The sequence below is a fragment of the Botryllus schlosseri genome, chromosome 14, assembly GCF_051294905.1.
Source record: "Botryllus schlosseri isolate E-star chromosome 14, Bs_hap1, whole genome shotgun sequence".
NCBI classification, from domain to species: Eukaryota; Metazoa; Chordata; class Ascidiacea; order Stolidobranchia; family Styelidae; genus Botryllus; species Botryllus schlosseri.
The window spans coordinates 1,574,779-1,592,377 of record NC_137249.1 but is presented as its reverse complement, the minus strand read 5'-3'; the positions used below and the strand labels follow the sequence as shown (position 1 = coordinate 1,592,377).

The 17,599-nt window shown below is 39.8% G+C and overlaps 3 protein-coding genes across 4 annotated transcripts in view; all 3 read right to left on the bottom strand.

Annotated features, from left to right (window-relative positions):
• Positions 1–6,920, bottom strand: part of LOC145455541 (heat shock 70 kDa protein 12A-like) — a 28,557-nt gene extending 21,637 nt beyond the window's left edge. The window contains exons 1-11 of the mRNA XM_080333522.1: positions 6,869–6,920; positions 5,764–5,969; positions 5,530–5,681; positions 4,925–5,101; positions 3,991–4,287; positions 1,991–2,129; positions 1,792–1,860; positions 1,147–1,267; positions 911–1,027; positions 569–673; positions 293–409 (exon numbers count right to left, since the gene is read on the bottom strand). Of these exons, the coding sequence (XP_080189648.1) occupies positions 293–409; positions 569–673; positions 911–1,027; positions 1,147–1,267; positions 1,792–1,860; positions 1,991–2,129; positions 3,991–4,287; positions 4,925–5,101; positions 5,530–5,681; positions 5,764–5,891 (1,422 nt within the window). The 5' untranslated portion in view covers positions 5,892–5,969; positions 6,869–6,920. The remainder of the gene's footprint in view (positions 1–292; positions 410–568; positions 674–910; positions 1,028–1,146; positions 1,268–1,791; positions 1,861–1,990; positions 2,130–3,990; positions 4,288–4,924; positions 5,102–5,529; positions 5,682–5,763; positions 5,970–6,868) is intronic.
• Positions 1–17,599, bottom strand: part of LOC145455547 (sterile alpha motif domain-containing protein 3-like) — an 82,775-nt gene that overhangs the window by 18,861 nt on the left and 46,315 nt on the right. The gene's annotated exons all lie outside the window — the stretch shown is intronic.
• LOC145455545 (sodium/mannose cotransporter SLC5A10-like) overlaps positions 1–17,599 on the bottom strand; it is a 55,946-nt gene that overhangs the window by 3,654 nt on the left and 34,693 nt on the right. The window lies entirely within an intron of this gene.

Sequence of the window (17,599 nt, the reverse complement as noted above, 5' to 3'; positions counted from 1 at the left end):
TCATAATCAGATATCGATTATATACAAATTGATTTAAATGTATATATAAAGTAGAGAATTGTAATCTATAGCTGCATCATAGTTAGCTTAGGATTACCATATTTTGAGGTACGGAAAGAGGACTTTACAAATCACAAAAGTGGAAATATCGGACTATAGAAAACGGGTAAGGGAGGAGGAATTGCTAGAAAGGAGGACATTTGGGCCTCCTTGGAGGGCATTTTCGATTACCTGCGAAAGGAAGACTATGGCAACCTTAATCATAGCGTTCTATAACGTTATGGTTTTATACCTTGTAAGCAGCTTCACGCATGAATTGTTTTGCTTGTGGACGCCAAATTGCAGGTACAGTGACGACCCATCTGATGTCGCTAGATCGCATATGCGTTCCCAGTTCATCTGAGAGTTCCTGTAATGAGACACATAGATGCACGTTGCACGTTGCATAATCTTGCAAAAACATTACATGCTTTGATTATATCTGATCCGTTTGCTACTCACCTACTGCGCGATTCAACAACAACAAAAAAGCTCCTTTGAATATACAGGATATAAATAGAATACGAACCTGTAGTGCATGCTTTTTGAAGAACTTGAGTGCGTGTGCAAATACTTGTATCGCAGGCATTGGTTTACGATTTGTGGCGATAAGCTGAGTATCTTTGTTTAAACTCTATAAATAAATTATGAATACAGCGTGATAGTTCGAACCCTAATAGGGATGATATAAACAATACAACTAAAACACGTAGCTAAAATTAGATATGTGTAGGCCTACTTGTACAATGTACATACAGTATCGATGTGTATGAAAAATATTGTCTATAAGCCTGTATATTAAACACGTAAACGCGCGTGTAATGCAATCAGTAGAAACGGTTGATGAATGATGAGTGATGACTGATCTTACCTTGTTGGCATGGAGTGCCATTTTAAATCTTTCGAAATAATACCACTTTTTCGATTCAGCTGGTTCTAGATCGTGGTAAAAATCTCGCGCTTCAAATCCGAATGAATGGAATGTTCCCTGGAAAGAAAATTTTATATTTCTGACATGAATTGATGCTCCCGCCAGCATCGTTCCAATATCTAGTTTCAGTATATTCGTGTTTAAAGGCACGGATGCTTATAAAAAAAATTCCTTACATTGGGTTTAAGCAGTAATGTCGTTGGTGTTTTCTGATTGCTGATTCCCGGATCGCCCCCGGCCCATCTACGCATCATATGGATTGAATCGGGCCTGTCCACGAAGCTAAATGCGTAGCCGCTGTAATGTATAGCCGAATATGATGAATCGCATAGCAGCCATAGCTCATCAACGCAGGCCTACTTTCAGGTGGATAGCCAGTCGACAACGTTAAATAATCAACTGCTACGTTGTTGACCAATGGCGCTAATTAGAGCAAAATGTCGATACAATCTAATTCTAATCGAATTTGTGAAATGTTTCTGGTTTTCCTGAATATGCTACAGGAGAACTATACTATGCGAAACGAGCCAAGGTTGATGTGTAGACATTTATCATTCTCGTGCATATAAGAATGAACTGCGATTTGATATGAACTGAACTTATTTTTGTGTTAGGGGCATATTTCTCACTAATTCGGGATTTAGTACAATTTCCAATGTTTTGTTAGTACGGTAATGCTAATTCTAATCTAATTTTGAAAAACAGTGTGAAACTATGATTCGAATTATAATCTAATCAAGAAAAGCTAAAAATTTTCTAGTTGTCCAAGTCTGTGAAGGCTAGCAAAAGACCTATTTGGGATGGAACTATATCATTCCTACCTGTAGGTCGTACCAAAGTCTACTGCGACGACAACGAAATGTTGTGGGCGTGCGGATAACCCCGACATCCTGAAAAATATTAATGAAACAGGACTAAGTCAACGTCACAATCGAAACCGGGATCCCAAACACTAGATTCACGGTCCGGTGAACGTGTTATTTTGTGCTACCATAGTGTTCTATGGTGCAACAATCTTACCCAGATGTCAGGGAGGTTTCTGATCGGGCGCTGGTCATTTCGCGTTCTGCCACTTCGTTGAAATCGTTAGCGAATTCTAATTCGTTTCTTACGAGTCGAGGTACTTCCGGTATATGTTTCGGTAGGACGTGGTGAATGCCTGCAAAAGCATATGAAAACTATTTGACGGAGTACCGGTATTCGATATTTCGAAGCAGGCCATGAGTAGGCCAATGGATAAATGCCTGTATTTGTGAAGGACATGGTGCGATCATAAATCTCGATCATTCAAGTTTGCAGTGATTGATTCGTGTTGAGCTGATGAGAGTTATACTTGAGCCATCGGGTAGAAAGCGAAAACTTAACCATGTCCAGTCCATTGAATTCGACCAAAACTTACGAACCAATGTATTTTGCTTTATTTTGACTCTTCTATTTCACATTCATTCATAAGCAAATCCCTACCATCGATCGGAATTGCATTCAGACTCATGACAACGAAATGTCTGCCTTGGCCGTCGGAGGCATGCGGAATGGCATGGGTGCAAGTCATTGCCTTGCCTTATAAGTCGATTCATTTTCCATATTTTAGAAAATCACACGAGTCAAGTCGAGTCACCAAACAATCGCAACTTGAGTCATTACAAGTTGAAATCCTGTATGCTTCTGATCAGTGGTGGCTTTTGGGGTGGGCGAGGTGGGCAGTCGCCCGCCCCCCCCTGGTCGAAGGACCCGCCCTCTTTGGTTTTAGCGCCTTTTTCAAGGGTTGTAGCGAATAGACGTAGAAATCCTGGCACCAATCAAGAAGATGATTCCGTTCAGATGAGTCAATCTTCAAATCTCCCCATTTGTTATTAAAGTCCCATATCACGACAATAATGAAGTCTCTGCATGCCTGTTAAGTTGGTAGGCGAAAGGGGGGTCTGGGGGCTGCTATTACGTACTTATAGGGGCCCCCGGAAGTCTCGCCCAGCCCCCCCCCCCAATCGTCGGGCCACCACTGCTTCCGATTTCCACACAATGAGTCACCAAAATATTGCTTAAAATCATTAAATTTACATGCTGAGAATAGCTTTTCGGTTAAAATTGTGATTGCGAAGGCTCCGTGTATATGACTATTATTTTGATACATGAAGTTGTTTCCGTGTTCCAGATCCAAGAGAGGATGCGACAAACATATCTAGTAAGTGTTTCAATCTCGATTCACTATATCCATGTCCAATATGAACGATCGCGCATCACTTTATTGCCGGGTCTCGTAGAGGCTAGCGGCGCTGATCACATTTCTAGTCCGTGCCTTAGCGCGGCGTGTAGGACAGCTGTGAATTGTTTACAGCCTCGTCTTTTGTTACGCAGTAACAATAGATCTGTTTTGTGGTGTGTTATTCAAGCTATTCTATATCCCGAAAGACGGCTTTGAATAATGTTTCAATTTGTCGTAATACTCAGAAACTGATTGACTGAGCAGGTGAATGACTGACGTCGTTGTCAAGTCGAGGTCAGAGGTCGCGAGACGTGATGATCATTCAAATAAGGGGTGTGTTACGTACTGTTTATTTGGGATGGGCTAGTGATAGATGATTATTTCGAGTACCAGTACTGAGATGATACTCTCCTCGCCACTAGGAGTAAATTTATCAACGAGAATAATAGTTTCGACACTATTTTCCACCGTGGAATACTGTTAACTTCTATTGGTGTTATCGCAGCATCCAAAATATGTGAAGCTGCGTGCGGTGGTGGAAATGAAATATCTGTGACTTAAGTCGTGATCAACCCATAATTGTCACAAAGTGCAATGAAATATAGACACGGTCGAAAACAAACCAAAATAGCTATAATGTGATGTAGAACTGGCAATGTATTCTTTGTGGTGACATATAAGGGACATAGTTGAACTTCCCACATTATTCATATACTGTTATGATGTTATAAAGACAGACATTCGAATACTCGATTTTCCCAGTCACAACCGCGCTAGCCAATTTCTTAATAGAACAACAGAAATAAGGTTATCGTACTTTGCTTATTGCTGTTCTTCTCGAGCTCATCCCTTACGAGATCGCGCAACGGGCTCGCCGCGTCCAATCTTTTATGAGGCGTAGGAATTCGCAGTCTCTCGTGAACATTATGCTTGGAAGTGTCCGTCATCTTCTTTGCTCTCGTGACTTTCCTTCTCACCAAGTTGCCTACAGGTTCGTCGCTATCTTGTCGGCTGTGGCTTACTCTGTTGTCGCCTTCGCTGGATAGCATCGATTGCGGTGATATTGACTTCAGTGCTTTTTTTGCATGCGGTGTTGGAGTCACATTTCTTGGACCTTGCGCAGGAAATACTATTATTTCTGCGGCATGAGGTGGCATATATCGTCACGGTGGAATCAAAGAAGCTTATGTCCTCTTTTCATATTTGGAGAAAATCAAGCTTTTGCTTTTTCCTTTCTCGGCCACATCTTCAAAACTCTAACAAAGTAAATTCTCTCAAAATGTGTAAGCCATGAGCCACTTTGATTCCATTGCGACGATATTTCTTGATGATAACACACGTTAGTTTCATAAATCTATTCAATGCTTTCAATTTTTTGGTTATGGATATAGTATACTACTAAATTTTGAATAATTTTTGGCCATTATAACCAGATGTGGTCAAGGTATAGTCATCCAGTCATCACGGTACTCAAGTAGAATAGAAATAACGCCGGTCGTTCCTACTCATTAGAGGCGATTTGAAAGTAAGTAAAAAAATAAGCATTTCGCAGGAATAGCTTTGCCTAAAATACATAAAACTGTTAAGTAGAATTAATTTATGATCATAACTATACATTAGTAAGAGGTGCTATTAAGCAAAACCAACTTGGTGTAAAATGTAAAAGTGTGAAACTAATGGAATGGAATATACATTCTAAAATCATATAAACAAGGAAATATTCAAAAATAACTTGTCCTGTTGCAACCTACTCGGAGTCGGAGTTACATCTCTCAATATGGTTGGGTTCGCGGACATCTTGTCGTATTGCGGAGTGACGTCATCTAGATTTACGTCGTCGATGCTGTAGTACTGGAAGTTTCTGGACAGGTCGTCTAAAACAGGCTCACTTTCTTCTTCTTCGTACAGAGTCGACAGGCCTTCGTCGTCTAAAAGGATTCAAATCAATCAAATCATTATGCAGAGTTTGAAGTAGATCACTTTTTTGAGTTTTTCCGAATTAGATTAGAAGTATAATAGCTAGATATATTTTCATTTTTCAAATGAGTTCAGAATTAGATGAATTCGCGACAACTGGAAATTGAATTAAATTCCGGATAAGAAAGAAACAAAACAAAAATTCAAGTTCAGTTCATGTCAAATCAAAGTTCATTCTCATTGACATCTGCAGGAAAGCCAAAAATTTGATTAGAATTTGAATTATAGCATAAAAACACTTCGCAAATTAGACTAGAAATATATTACCGGCTATCTAGTTATCCAAGTATGCGACCGACGCTCTGATTATGCAGTAGCGGGGTCTGCGATAAGTTATTGTATGGCCCCCGGCAGTAGTAATCGATCATCAACGCCATACCTTCGCTTTCAAATTCGCTATCTTCCTCTTCACTATCTGGATTCATCGGCGATCCCCCACTAGAGTTGCCGCGCGTAGATACTGTGATAACGCGAGAATTCGTCGTGCTACCAGGAGGAGCGGGGGCTGATACCATTGCGACGGAAGGAGAGCTACCAGATCGATTTTACAGTTAAAAAGCGATACACAAATTAATCTCTAAAGCGCGGAGAGAAATACCATTGCGTATCTTACCCTGTGCGTCGTGTTAAATGCGGCGATTCATTGGACATCGTTTCCGACTTCTCTGAACTTGAATTCCTCGAAGGCAGTGCGATTGAGTCATGAGCGAGTTGGGTTGGCGACGACCATTGCCGGATCATTACTTATACTGTAGCGCGTTAAATTTTCTCAATACCAATCTTTTTATTGCCCGATCTCCCATCACAAGTGAAAGGTACCTATGGTGCTAAACAAATTACCAGAACATCATTCATAGAAGCAAACTATTTTGCTTTTTCTTCTTCGTAAGATAATATTCGACACCCAGCGGATAAGCACTACGATTAGGAGACATATTCTTTAATTCTTTTAGAATTGACGCCAATGACCCTACAATAATTTATTTCTATCTGAGTAATATATTCGTATTGCAATAAACCCAAATATTTTCGGCTGACACTCGTCAGGGATAATCGTCGGCAACTACGGGAATTGAATTTGCTGACGAGTGCCAGCCGAAAATATTAAGATTTATTTAAATTTGGATACTATTAAAGAGTATATTGAATTTCTGTACCTTCAAGAAGCTCTTCAAATTATTTTTATTTAGCCAAGACGACTTTTGTGGCGGTTAAATGTGGTAGACTATGTCCGAGTCCCACTGTAGCTGCTTCACTATTTGCTCGTTTTGCTGCACGCAGCATCTTCTGTCCATAAACATGTTCAATTGTTCAGGAATGCTCAGCAAATCATAATATACAAACGTTTATTTTCATGAACAATAAACTTTGTCGTTAGGCGCCCTCCGCCCTAGTACACAGATTTTCGGCTTTAGGTCAAAATAACCCGTGGGGGCCTACACACTCTGTAAGTTCTTTTTCCCCTCCGAAATTTCCATTTGGCTACGACAATAGCCATTCTAAAGCTGTCCTTGGACGTAATTGCTCTGCTTCATTATCATAGTTATTAAGACCTGTCTGCCATAGCGGAAATAGTCGTTGATCCTTTTTCAAATGGAAAACTACATACTGACCTAATTACGGCAAGCTGATGGTACGAATCTAAAGCGGCCTATTACTTCTGGATACCACTGACTACTAAATCCAACCACCTTCAACAGGAGTATTTGATTTCTCACCTTTGTCTGAAACGCGATCGGAACGTAATTTGACGAAGCATATTGAAACAATAGCTTGGGACTATAAGTACGTGTGTCTGAGCAGTGAAATATCGTTACAATTAAGCGTAATTGACGAGCGTTGCGTCAATCGCAACATACAGAATGAAGCATGGAGATACCACGGCGTATCTCTAATTATACCTTTACGTGGTATCCGTTTCGCTTGCTATCTTCTATTTTCTTTTAGTGTGCAATGTGCATGTCTCTTGACATCGCCTAGGCCCACATGGGTGTCTGATTACAGAGACTACTCCAAGTCGTTTCGACACCTTCCGGTCTTTTCATTGTGCCGCAGTCTTGTAGTGTTTTGAAATGATGAGATTTTTAATACACTGATACTGATACTGATACCTTTTTATGGCAAGATGCGTATCATTTGGGTACTCGAAAAATCGTCTCTCTGCTGGACTAGAATCATGATGATTGGAAGGCCTACTCGATCCGGATTCAAGGACTCAAATCGTTGTGCACAGCCCCAGGTGAGGCCAAATACCTACTTAGAAAACTGTTATCCACGGCTTGGATATTATATGGTGAGATAAAATAGAGGTGCTGACTCGATACCCGAATGGTGTACCATCGCATCTCCGTCACCAAAGCACCGTCATATGGTGCAGACAAAAAATAACTGCCTTCCTTGTTTACTTCGGAAATTTCGTGTGCTATTCAGGCGGACGGGACCACATACTAAATCCGAATGTCCCAATTGAAGCCGCTCATGTTTGTAGGTATTTAGGGATAGCCTAACCACGATAATGGCTATTCTGAGCATTCTTTATGTGTTGATAAGGTGTATGAATATTATATATATATATATATATAGTATATACTAAATTAATGCTGTTAATTGATCACTAATTTGTATAACTTCAATTCTAACTGTATATCAGGCGATCTGACTACCGGCGTTGAAAATATTGTCGAATATGAAGAAAGAGAAATGATACGACAACACATGGCTGTAAGTTTACGGAAATGCAATACTGGCGTGTCATATAGATAAATCTGTGTGAATGGTACATGGGGGAGATAGCCTACGATCACTCCTGTTCAGACTGTTCAACTGTTTTATTGGCATTCTATGCAGTGGGCCTATGTGCAGAAATCCCTCACATTTTCACACTTGAGCAATTCAATAATATTATTCTTACCCGTTATCCCAATGGCGCAATAACGAAATAAATCTGAAATCAATTCGTGTCTGATCTGCGAAAGGCTATTTGATCGGTTTTTGTATCATCAGTAGCTCACGCCGCAAGATTTCGTGAATAATTTATTTAGAAAACTGTTTTGTATGCCACGAAAATGCATTAGATCAACGGTACATTTGGAATCTGCACAACAGGGAATACATAAGCTTTGATGCGCTTGTGGATTGAGCTGCGGTGTCCTGATGGTGAGATAGTTGTCTGATTTTGTGGGACGCTCAGGGATATGGAATGCTTGTTCCACACTATTCCATTTTACTGCGCGTCATGGATGACTCTTCAGGGGTATAGATAACCTCATAGGGGAATGAACGTACTTGAAGTGTTCGCCGATAAATTGATTATACAGGAGGTCAATCTTTCAAGGTACTACCTGTCGTGACGTAGCATAGGCTATAAAATGCGGTTACCATATGTCCTCCGAGGACGCCTGAATCTCATTTTTTGGAAATTCGTCCTCCTTTACAACTTCGACAGCTATAGGCTAATGGACAGGGTGGATTAACATAACATAACATGGTTGGGTTATATTTTTGATCTGAACAAGTCACACACAATATACAATGCGATAAGACACAATGCGATTATCGGCATAAATGATGCGAAATATGTAATGCGGACGTTCGAGTGGCTCATTGGGGAGTCGAGACAGAGTCATTACCCTGTTTTTTTAGTCAACACCAGTGAAGTATCGTAAAAAGTGGGTAATCCGGGTGAAGAGTCAAAGTGATGACTTTTTATATATAGTCAACGCAACAATATTTTCTAGTAAATATTTCAAAATCAGCTGTTTTCAATTTCGGTAAACTAACTTTCATAGATTGAAAAAAGTGTCTTCTTTCCCGATTCCAAAATATGGTTACCCTACTATTGTACTATATATAACATAACTTTATATTATAAGTCCTCTCAACTCCTTTCGGATTCTATAGAGTTTATCCGTCTGTGGTTCTCAAACTTTTACCCGTTCGCGCCATTTTGTCACTTTTGCGCCGTGTGCTCCTATGTAAACTACGCAATCGCATTGTATCTTAGTCCGAGGGATCTTGGGCGATGTATGGCTAGTTCGATACACTTGAGTGTTCGTGCTTATTCGCTGCTATTTAGCCGATGTTTACGTATAGCCAAATTCAGACTTATCATCGCCATTCAGGGGTAAATATATCATGATTGTAAAGTACTGCTGAATTTTCAGGTTTTGAAGGGGTAAGCGGTCCAGTTAGTTCGCGATTGGGAGCATCCCGGTGTTCAGATCGTGTGCAACTTTTGATTTTTTTATTATTTCGCGCCATATCGAGCAATGAGCCCAACTAACCATTGATCTTGAAGTTTGCCAGTTACTGATAGTTCCATACTGCCGTACATACTTTCGAAATCTATGACTCCGAATCTCGCGAATGCTGTGCTGAGATATCTGCAAGTATGTCACTGTACTAGTTGCAACTGTGGCAGACATTATTATGCTGAGGTTACAAACCTGAGTCAATATGCGCAGTGCGCAGTCTATAGCAAGCTCTTTTCGGTCATGAGTGTGACATGTAATTGTATCTCCATTCACCGAGGATATATATATTACTTTAGTTGTGTACAGTAAAATAGCACAGTTGCTTGTTAAATCCGACTGGTTTCTGTTGCTAAAAATCTCAAACTGTGTCGAAACGATCGTCCAGGCATATACGCCGCATCTCAGCGAATTTCGATGTCTGAGTCAGTGCGACCGATAAGCCATACCAGTTAAACAGTCATATTACTCATGCTGAATGGAATCGCTAAACACAGCTTTCCAGAAAGAGGAGTAAAGTGCAGTTTATCTGAAGGGTCAGCTGGATTCGTCGATCCTCTTCGAGTCAAACCCGAACGAAAGGAGTAACTATGACGTCACATAGCTAGCACAATTCCTGCAAATCAGTGATTCCGCTTGCGCGTAGTACTATAGTCGTACAGTACGTGAGTCGTAGAAAGATTTGCAATAAATGCCATATAAAAAGCAAGCCTCCGCTTTATAGCTAACACTTGAGTAATTTTCATTCGATGGTAGCAGTGCATTGCGTTATTTGTTCAATTATACTCCAATCGAAGTGAAATCTTCAAAAAACATAAATGGTGTGGAAGCATCGATTTATTGCAATGGTTCTCAACCTGTGGTACAAGAAGTAATTTCAGATAGTACGCAGTAAGAGTAAAAGCATTTCTTTGAGCCTAAAATCACAGTTTTCACAAAACTTTACCTAATTTTTCTCTAATGAAAGAAATGTCTTCATCGAATGCATAGTTAAATACTTAATGCTTCATTCGACTCAGTTGCACCCCGCCTAGATCATTTTGTGGAGAAGAAACCATTACAACCATCATGTTAATTTTGTCTAGTTAGTGTGATTTATTAATAATATGGGTCGCATTTGTTTCGAAATTTTCGGACCGGTTTATATGCAAATCAGCCCATGTTAATAATCATATGTAGAGCCCGACCGATTATCGGTTCGCCAATAATATCGAGTCGATATCACACTTTGAAAGAATAATCGGTATCGGCCATTGGAATTGAAAAAATATCGGCCATTTTCGTGACGTCACAACATGGCGGTAGATAGATAGATAGATAGTCTTTTATTCGTCACATCAATAAATAAAGAAGTATACGAAACAAATTGCGGTATAGACCGGGAGACGACGAGGGGCCGTCAGGCCTTCGGTAGGAATTAAGAATACTATAATCCTTGAACGCTAGACTGGGAATATTGCAGTATTTCACTTCCAAGGTGTCCATCTGCAGCCTTTCTAATTTATTTCATGTCCGAGTATGACAAACTCTAAACTCTTAAGTTTTGAAAATGCGCCTTTTGAGATAGATTCCACCTTATTTGAAGATCGGCTAAATATATCGGTGTTATCGGTGAAGGTGTTAGATATCGGTTTTATCGGTATCGGCCCAAAAATCCAATATCGGTCGGGCTCTAATCATATGTACATTTGTTAGTTTCTCTTTAATTTTTTGGTACGCAACAAAATCAAAGAACATATAGGTACGCGGTATGGAAAAGGCTGAGAACCATTGATCTATTGGCGAGCGAAAGTATACTGTTCATATAGACATTGAACACAATGTGAAACTTTAACATGTGCAAAAAGAACCTCCCCACTAGGGCTGTTCAAAAATAACTTTTTTTTCCTGATTCCAGCCATTCACTGATTAAATTGTCAGGTTGCCACAACAAAGGCTGCACACCAAATTTGGTTCAATTCGAACATGTCTAAGCGTCCGCAGAGCCAATTAAAATTTTTAATTTACTACGTAAAATAAAAAAAAAAAAATTCAAATTTTTCTCTCAACCCCATGAAAATGTTGAGATGTCTTCAAAGACCATGCAAATGAAATTTGAGTCAATTCCAACCAGTAGAACCGGAGTTATTTGAGTTTTACGTTGATAATTCTCGGATTATCCACCAATCAAGGATAATTGGAGAATTATCAACGAAAAACTCCAATAACTCCACTTCTACTAGTCCGAATTGAGTCAAATTTTATTTGCATCGTCTCTGAAGACAGCTCAACAATTTCATGGGGTTGACAGAAAAATTTTGAAAAATTTGTTTTTTCAATTTTCCTGTATAAATTAACAATTTTAATTGGATCCGCGGAGCCCTATACTTGTTAGAATTGAACCAAATTTGGTGTGCAGCGTTTTTTAAGGTAACCTGACGATTTAATCACTGAATGGCTGGAATCCGGAAAAAAAAGTTATTTTTGAACAGCCCTACTCCCCACCTCTGTGAAGTGTGAGCACAAGCATACTCCAACATCCTATATTTCTGAAATTCCATACGATATGAAGAACCGACATCAGAGCTCCTGTCAGCGACTTGGCGCTTCAGATAATTGACTGATATCCTTTTAGCTGTGCAGCTGCATGCTTGTTTTCTTTAGATGCCGATTTTTACCTCTTAGTTTAATTACTAGTTCGATATAACTTATCCGTAGCACGCGAACAGCCACTGCACAACAGCTCAAATGGTATGCAATAAAAACGATGAGAAATCACTGCTGCAAGGAATGTTGGCCGTTGGTAAAATCGCTCCATCACAGCAACCCCACTTGGCAGATTATTGAAATCGATCATTCAACGAGTTATCGGTTCGAGACAGAGTATAGCGGCGTCGTAGTATAGTTTGTACCCCGAATCCATCGGCTTTCTTTGATTATATCTCTATTTGCTTCGAAATCGTGTGACCTCGTCATTGATATGCAGCCCTTTTGTAGACAGCATATGTGCTTCATGTTGATCGCGGTACCAATACGTATTCGGGTTTGTAGCTTACTTTTTCATTAGCTTCCTTAACTTTTCATTAGCTTACTTTTTCATTATCTTAATTAGCTTTTCATTAGCTTCCTTGTTTAATTAGCTTCATTAGCTTTTCATTAGCTTGCATGTACAAAATAAAGGCACCCGTTCACAACAGCCATGATCGCTGGCAATTTCAGATCTGGTGGATTTTATAGCGAGCTTGCAGCATCGCGTGGAAGTATTATGGCTATTTAAATTTCGGCATTGATAACGGAGCTGACCATAACCATAACGGCTGGAGAGTTTGCAGTCTGTATAGTTCAAGGCTGTGCGACTGTTTTCGGAAAAGTTCCAGTTCCATGAGTTTAAATTTTGCTTAGTCCCGTTATGAATCTTATGAAATAATTTACAGTCGTACAATTATACCAAATTCGGTGATGCAGTATTAGCAAAAGCAATTAGCCAAATATATTTATTATCCTATGTTTGTCACAGTTAGTGGGAGAGTTGTCTTTTTTATTTCTTCTTATTGGTCATACAGATGAGAAATATATTCTTTATAAAGTTCATGTTTGAAACGCTGACTCGCAGCTGTAAGTATACGCAAGCATAGTGCGAATTTGCAAATAAAATGGATGATACTGACAGATAACGTCCGTTTGGAACAGTGAAAAGCTCCGCATTCGGACCGCGGTCGCCAGATTCTGGCCTATAGTTCATCATCGTCACTATCAATTTTCTGTTTTATCATTTCAAAATGCCAGTGTATAGCGTTACTTCAATAGACTTTGGTGTGTACTGATTTCCACGCTTGATATGACACCAGCTCAAAACAATGTCTGCCGTGGTGTGCATTACGCTGTTCAGTACCAAGTAATGTAGATTGTACAATGTAATAGGGTAGCATTGTATCATAAGAAAGCGTTCCCGTTGTCACAGGCAAAGTGTAATTCTTAATTTCCTGGCAAAGAACATGGCGTTGTCCGCCTCGATATGCGGATTTCATTTGCATCTAGCAGTACTTCCTTACATTTCAATGAGATAATGAAGAAGCAGCGTCAGCTCAATTATAGCAGAAAGTTTCCTGTCGCGGTGCTGGCAGTTGCTATTATGTCTCCCGCTTGTATCATGAGTTGATTGGCTGCTACAAGATAGTTCTAGCGTACGCTGTCTAGAATGAGACCAACGTTATAACTTCTCCAGACTAATACATGTTATATATTGGACTTACATAGGCATATGACAGTTATAGGCCTATTCATCGTACTGCTAAAGTGGTAATCCTCTCACTGGTAAAATTTCCTGGCTCCAAGTTGTATTCTGATTTGTCTCAAAGTTGCTCACGTATAGAGCTGTCATTCGAGGATGTAGTATCAGTATTAATCGGTCGCCATGTTACAGAACTTGGCGCTTGATGTATAATATTAATTTATTGTAATAGAATAAACAGTTTAGGACCGATTGATGTCATTGAAGTGTATGGATGTATTTCCTCTATTGATTTGAATATGTTTCGTCACCAAGTCTGTCGGCAGTAAGATCGGATTGATACTTTACTTGTCAATAGGGCTGGGCGTAATGTCTCGAGTAGCGAGAGAAGAGGTTTTCCGAGAACTGAATTTGTACGCTTCCTGCCATTAATAGTTAATTCAACGAGAATTCTAGTTTCGATACTTACTGTCTCAAAACCTAGATCGATTGTATCGCACCGGACGAAACATGTAGTACAGAGCTACGCGCGTTGGTGGAAATGATATATCAGTGAAGTGATCAACCCACAGCGTTGTCACAAAGTGCAATGAAATATAGTAATGGTCGAAAAAAATCCCAAATCATCTGCAATGTGATGTAGAAAGGCATTGTAATGTTTTGTCACGGAAAAGATACATATTTGAACCCTTATCAATTTGCGAAGCCACTCGCATATAGGCACCGAAATTTCATTCTGGGGGTTTGTTCATGGAGACTCTTTTTTCGGTTCGGTTTATTAGCAATTTTTATCACTTCAAACTACTCCAATTCCTTTCGACACCTTCCTATCTTTTCATTGTATCGCAATTTTTGCGGTGTATTGAACTGATAAAAATTGCCAATAAACCGAACCGAATGTGGACAATGGACAATGAACATGCTTGTCAACTGTCGGATAGCCGGTGGGATACTGTTCCACGCGCCACGTCTGGCGTATTATATACTGCGATGATCTTTTTGGTCTCTCTCTATCGCCGTCCAATTCATGAGGATAGATGCGTTGTAAGTCGAACGACAGCGTCACATTTTTCAATGTTAAGCACCGAAGCACATACAGTACACTCATTATTATTGAGCAATGAGGTCGGATCTCATCATGTGATTGAGTGACAGCGACAAAAAAGCCCAGAAAAAAGACCCGAAAAAAGAAAGCACTCACAAGGAATGGAAAGAACTAGTAGAAAGGGCCGCGGCTTCAAAAAGATCAACATCGAAAAAAGAACTGTGACATCGGGCACTCTAGGCCGAGGTGGATGTTTGAGTAAAGGATAGCTACTGATGCGTGTCGTTCGACATCCTCCTATCTGTTCGTTACATTACATTGTGTCTTATCGCCTTGTACATTGTGTGTAACTTGTTCAGATAAAAAGTATAACCCAATGTATTGTATTATACGAGCAGTAAAGTCGGCGCGCAATCGAGAGAGCGACATGATTGGGGAAATCCCCGTTTTAGACGCGTCGTAAAGCGATCAGTGTACAGTACACTGTACACGGGACTTTAATAAACGCGGCTCCGTAATCAGCAATTCCTGTCGTGCATCAACGCGATATGATGCGGCATCGCGTTGACTTTCGCGGTAACTGAGACTCTTTTTTTTTAATCTTAACGGTGTTTTGCGCTGTATAGCTACGTTTACCGATTATTATGATCGGACAGTCATTTATTGGTATTTTTATCGTTTGAAATTAGACACATGTCTCAGCCCAGAACATGTGAATAAGACTCCTGCACAAAGCCCATCGAATGAAAAGTAAAATAGATAACGTAAAAAGGGCAAGCGACGAAAATGAAGTGGCATATATCCACCCTAGTTTCACCCCAAAATGACAAAATCCTTTATTTTTTGCAGTGTATGTGTCAATAGTTCCAAAGTGTTACTAAACTACGCGACGAATTTGAATGCGTTGTAAAATTGTGCGTACTCTGAAAGATTACCAGATAAATCGCTCCACCAATCATTTAAAACGCAGCTTCCGGCACTCCCGAGGACTAAAAGAACGCGGAAGTCCGTCGTGTATGACCGGGTTCGGCGCCTGCAAGTCAGACTTTCACAACTAGCAAAGTTTCAGCTTTATAGCTACTTAGTTGTTTCCAAATTAGATTTTTACAATTAGTACGCTAATACTGAATACGCAAAGCTTGGAAATTGAGTTAATCTCCGAATTAGAAAGAAATACAACGAAAATCTATTTCAGTTCATATCAAATCAGGCTTCGGTTCATTCTTGTAAGCAGGAGAATGACAAATGTTTGTACGCACCGACCTTGGCGTTTTGCGCTATAGCTCTCATGTAGCATTTTCAGAAAACACAGAATTAGATTAGAATTAAAATTACAGCGTAGAAGCATTTCACGAATTAGATTACCGGCATAATTAATTAATTTAATAAATCTAATCATAGACACACACACCGACTTCAGATTAGCTCCAGAAGTTATCCACTGCGGTGGTACCGAATAGCGGTTTGCATGAAGTTATTTTCGTCAGTACGTACAAGGATCACACAAGGTTCAACGACTATGGGTCATATATGAAATCTATGCTGATGCGGGGTATTCCTAGTAAAATTTCAACGTCAGAAATTCCAATTCGTCGGGTGGCGTGATGGTAATCCCCGGGTTAGGAAGATATGCTTTCCATGCGGTTAGTCACATCACACGTACAATACATGATGTCCTGCACATGTAAATGCGATATTATGTGAATACAATGATTTAACCGTTAAAAGCATATAAGTAGGTGTTTTATCTATCCGTTTCTTCCTTCTTCCCTGTTCGTGATTCATATCTACTCGATATAATTGATGTATGACTTCAAGGGAAGTCTGGATAGTTAAAGCTCTCCAGAAGATCGAGCATAACACGGTGCAGGCTTTTGAATTGACCCATCTTCAAACCGCATCGTCCATTGTCACTTTTAGGTTATGCATAAACCCTAGGGACATTATATGTTGACTAAAGGCATGGGATGTCTGATTAGCGATTGCGGGCGACTCGTTAGTGGACTACAGTATAGTAGCGTGGTAAGAAACTTGAAATTGTATACCTGGTCAGACTGGTATCGTTGGTATACTCAATTCGGCCTGGCGAAAAATAATGAAAGATCAACAGATGTAGATATCTATGCAGCCTGGTGCTTATAGTTATGCAAGTTGCTCTCGTGACAATCAGAGTTCGAAAACTAGATAATTGTCAGCTTTTGCATAATATACTAAAATTGAAGTCATAACTACACAGGTTTTTCCGAATTATATAAGAATTAATGAACACGCAAAAACTTGGAAATAGAATTCAATTTCGAATTAGAAAGAAATACATCAGAAATCAGTTCAGTTCATATCAAGTCAAGGTTCACTCTCGGCAGCATGAGAATGGTAAATGTCTTGACTCGTTTCGCACTATACAGTTCTCCTGTAGTATTTTCAAGCAAACCAGAAATTATATTAGAATGAAAATTGGAGCATAGAAACATTTCACAAATTAAGTTAGAATTAGCTCACCAGAATTTCGCTCTAATCCAGGGGTGTCAAACTCAACTTGCGTCGCGGATTCAGACGTTCGGATCGCTCGCGGGACGGACCTGTCAAACTATTTCAAATTGTTACCTCAAAATCCATGCCCGTGTTTTCATATGAATATTTTATTATCAAGCCTGTGAACATGATAGTAGATTACATTGTATTACGGATCATATAGGGGTTCCATTCTAGTAACGCCTTTATGCGCAAACAATCGTTTTAGTAAAAGTACGATGATTGGTCGGTTGAGTATGGTTATAATCCGTTAAAACAGTGGCTGTAACGACGATATAAGGTGACATATTTATATACTCCCTTTGTTTTTTAGTCACTATCTGTCGGTAGCCCGGGGTTGCATATGCGCTGTGAGTAATCCAAGAAACTACTTGTGGTTACCAGCCTACCTGGTCAACTCTCCCGCGATCGG